This window comes from Crocuta crocuta, unplaced genomic scaffold (assembly GCF_008692635.1).
Source record: "Crocuta crocuta isolate KB4526 unplaced genomic scaffold, BGI_CrCroc_1.0 scaffold290, whole genome shotgun sequence".
Taxonomy (NCBI): domain Eukaryota; kingdom Metazoa; phylum Chordata; class Mammalia; order Carnivora; family Hyaenidae; genus Crocuta; species Crocuta crocuta.
This window is the reverse complement of record NW_027527429.1, coordinates 6854971-6858195: the sequence shown is the minus strand read 5'-3', so window position 1 is coordinate 6858195 and position 3225 is coordinate 6854971. Positions and strand designations below refer to the sequence as shown.

Here is a 3225-nt window from a genome sequence, read left to right as displayed (position 1 = left end):
CCGGGCCCCCTCCTCCCCCCGCCCCGCCCGCGGCCCCCAGGCCTGTCCCGTCCTCCAGTGCTCAGTGCTTGGTGCTCCGCAGCGGCCTAACTGCTCACCCCGGAATCTGCCGGCAGATCACCAGCAGGTCGTTGAAGAGGAAGAGGTAAATTTCCCGGAAGAGTTTCTTGGTCCGCAGCGTTCGGGACGTCTTAGGGCCCGACATCTGCTGCAGCTCGCCCTGCTTCAGCAGCCAGCGGGAGTGGGAGATGATGGGCACAGACTGGGGGCAGGGGCGTGGCGTCAGAAGAGGGCGCCCTCCCGGCGCTCCCCGAGGTCCCCCCCGCTCCCCGAGCCTCGCTGGAGTCCTAACCCAGAAGGACAGCTTGGGGGCTGCGTGCATGTGTGGGTGCGCGCAAGGGTGCACGCTCCCGTGGACACGTGGATGAGAACGTGGCTGTGTATGTGTGTCTGTGCCTGTGTGTAGCTGTGCATTTGTCTGTTGTGTGTGTGTCTGTGTGTGCTTCTGTGTATGTGTGCTTGTGTCTAAGTGTGTCTGTGTGGACTTGGGTCTGTACACGTGTGTGTGTGTGCATGTGGGCACCTGTGTGAGGGTCATCATTCCCTACCAGGCTCAGCCCAGTGCGATGCAGAATCAGGGGAGGAGCCAAGGTCATGGGGGGGGAGGGGAAACGCAGGGAGGAGAACTGGGCCCAGGGGTCGAGGAGGCCAGCTCTGCAGGTGACCGCTGCATGGCCCCGGGGGGGCCTCCCAGGGGTGGTCGGCGCAGCAGGTGGAGATATGGGGGGAGCCCAAAAGGACCCGTCTGCCTCCCCACCTGGGGCTCGCCTCCTAAACATGGCATGACCTGTGTGCTCATGTGCCCATGTCACGGGAAACCCGGGCCCCAGGGACACTTAGGGCTCCCTAATGCCTGAAGCTTTACATAAAGTTGGGGGAGGTTGGTAACTGCTATCAGATTTTTAGTTCCCCCCGATTTAAGAATCCTTGCAATGGGCCCTGTTACATGCTTCATGTCAACTAACTGCTCAAGGTCACACGGGCAAGAAAGGAGAGCAGGTGGCTGGCTCCAGGGTCCTTGCACACCATCTCTCAGAAGATAAGTGCAGGCCACTGTGATGCTGGTCACAGGCGGCGGGTGGGGTCAACTAGGGGTGTCAAGAGACCTCAGTGAAGGTGACACCGAACTGAGACCCAAGGGTGGGTGGCCAGTCATTGAGCTCGACCGGGGACCGATCCCCAGGCTGGGCTGGGGACACACAGAGCGGCACAGGTTCACCTTGATCTTAAACTCCATCTTCTTCTGAATGCTGATCATCTGCTCCGTGCGGCTCATTTTCCTGACGCCCTCGTTGCATGCTTTTACCACCTGGCGTAAGAAGGGGGACATGTGAGGCCACCTGCAGCCGGCAGCTCCCCGGCCACCGCCTTTGGCTGCTCAGGCCCCAGAGGGTGAGAGTGGCCGGCCGGCTCAGCTGCGCGTCAGCTCCTCTGTCCAGCGCCGCCTGCGACAAGGGTGAGCGGGAAAGCCTGTCAGGCCGTTAGCTGGGGCTCTCGGTCCTGCTGGAGAAAGTTAGCGTCTCGTCCTTGCTAGAAAGGAAACTCGGGAGCTCACATAAAATGCTGCCTGACCCCTCAGGTCCCTGATGAAGACAAGAGAGCAAGGTGCCCATTCTCATCTGTCAGACTGGGAAAGGCAGACAGATCACTTCCGGGTTGGCCAAGGTATGGATGGGGAGAACGCTGTGTCACCCACTGCGGGGCGGGGGGCGGGGGAGTGCAGGCCCCCCCGACCTTGCTGGGAGGCGACCCAGGTACCAAGAGGCCTAAGAAAACCACACTTCCTGGGACTTCCGGGGATTCGGCCTGGGGAAGCAGCACCCCACGAAGCACGTGTGTCCGGAACGGGGCCTGGCACCCAGCATGCCCCCAGTATGGGCCCCACGGTGTGCCCCGCGGCGTTCAGAATGAGAAGAACTGTCCTCAAGTAACCGTCCCCTGAGGGGATTGATTAGCAGTTACATGCACATCACCCCGACTATGAAATCATTAAGAATCGCGGTCATTTTACAGGCGCGGCAACGGAGCGCGGAGCCAGCTTAGAAGCCGCCGTCCGTGTTCTGCAAGGATCACAGCTGTGTGTGCAGGCGTCCGTGTGCAAAGGGCAAGCGCCCGCACGCCGGCTGTGAGATGCGGGCCCCTGGGGGTCTTCACCATCTTCTTTTTACTCATGAGCACTTGCTGGGGGGTTTTTGTACTAAACAGCACTTTTATAAGAAAAAAACCCACTGCTTTAAAGAAAAAGGACCTCAGGAACAGGGGGTGCTCGCCGGGCCCCCCCCCGGCACGCGGGGCCCCTCATGGCTCAGGCGGCCACTGGACCCACCTTCTGTGGCCCAGCGGGGACCGGGATGAACCCCCGCCCCGATCGGGTGCGGGAGCTCCAGGGGAGGGTGGGGGGCCCTGAAAGATGCCTCCCGGGTCACTGCCCCTTCCTGACCAGCCTGCCAGGNGAGACCACTGTGAAATGGAGCCCTCGGGGCCCCAAGTGCCTCAGGACTGCCGTCAGGTGCCCGCGGAGGCCGGTCCTTTCACTGAGCTGCCGCCTCTGGTGCCAGGAGCGGAAAGGACGCCCCCCAACCAGGCTCTTGTCCACTAGAGTCCCTGGCACCACAGCGGCCCCGGGAGCCAAGCACACGAGATGGAGGCTGGAAGGGAGGGTCCGCGCACCCGAGGACGGCCCCACCCCGACTCTGCCGGCCACTCCAGGGGAGCCCTTCTCCGAGGGTGAGGGAGGGACATGGTGTCTTCACCGGGGCAGAGGTGGGAGGGGAGAGGCGTGGGGACAGGGGGAGGCGTAGGGGAGAAGGCACCGGGCAGAGCTCCATCGGGGCACAAGAGCCAGATCCAGCCTCCTCGCCGTCACGGGAGGGAAGGCCCCGGCAACAGCAGGGACAAACGTGGGGCTTGTGACGGCCCCGGAGGCCCGCGACGAGGCCGCTGATAAGACCCGGCCGGCGGGCGGCTGTGGAGGCCACCGTGTGCTGCCTGGTCCGGCCCAGGTCTGCCTCTGCTCAGGCCACACGCATCTGGGTTTTGGATTCAATGACTTTTCTTAAAAGTAATCTCGATACCCAGTGTGGGGCTTGAACTCAGGACCCCAAGATCAAGAGTCGCATGCTCGGCCGACGGAGCCAACCCGGTGGCCCCCAGTGGCTTTTTTTT

The 3225-nt window shown here is 62.7% G+C and overlaps 1 protein-coding gene across 1 annotated transcript in view; it reads right to left on the bottom strand.

The window, feature by feature from the left end:
* NGEF (neuronal guanine nucleotide exchange factor) overlaps positions 1-3225 on the bottom strand; it is a 74332-nt gene that overhangs the window by 3332 nt on the left and 67775 nt on the right. The window contains exons 8-9 of the mRNA XM_077758508.1: positions 1280-1369; positions 99-262 (exon numbers count right to left, since the gene is read on the bottom strand). Coding sequence (XP_077614634.1) covers positions 99-262; positions 1280-1369 — 254 coding nt within the window. The remainder of the gene's footprint in view (positions 1-98; positions 263-1279; positions 1370-3225) is intronic.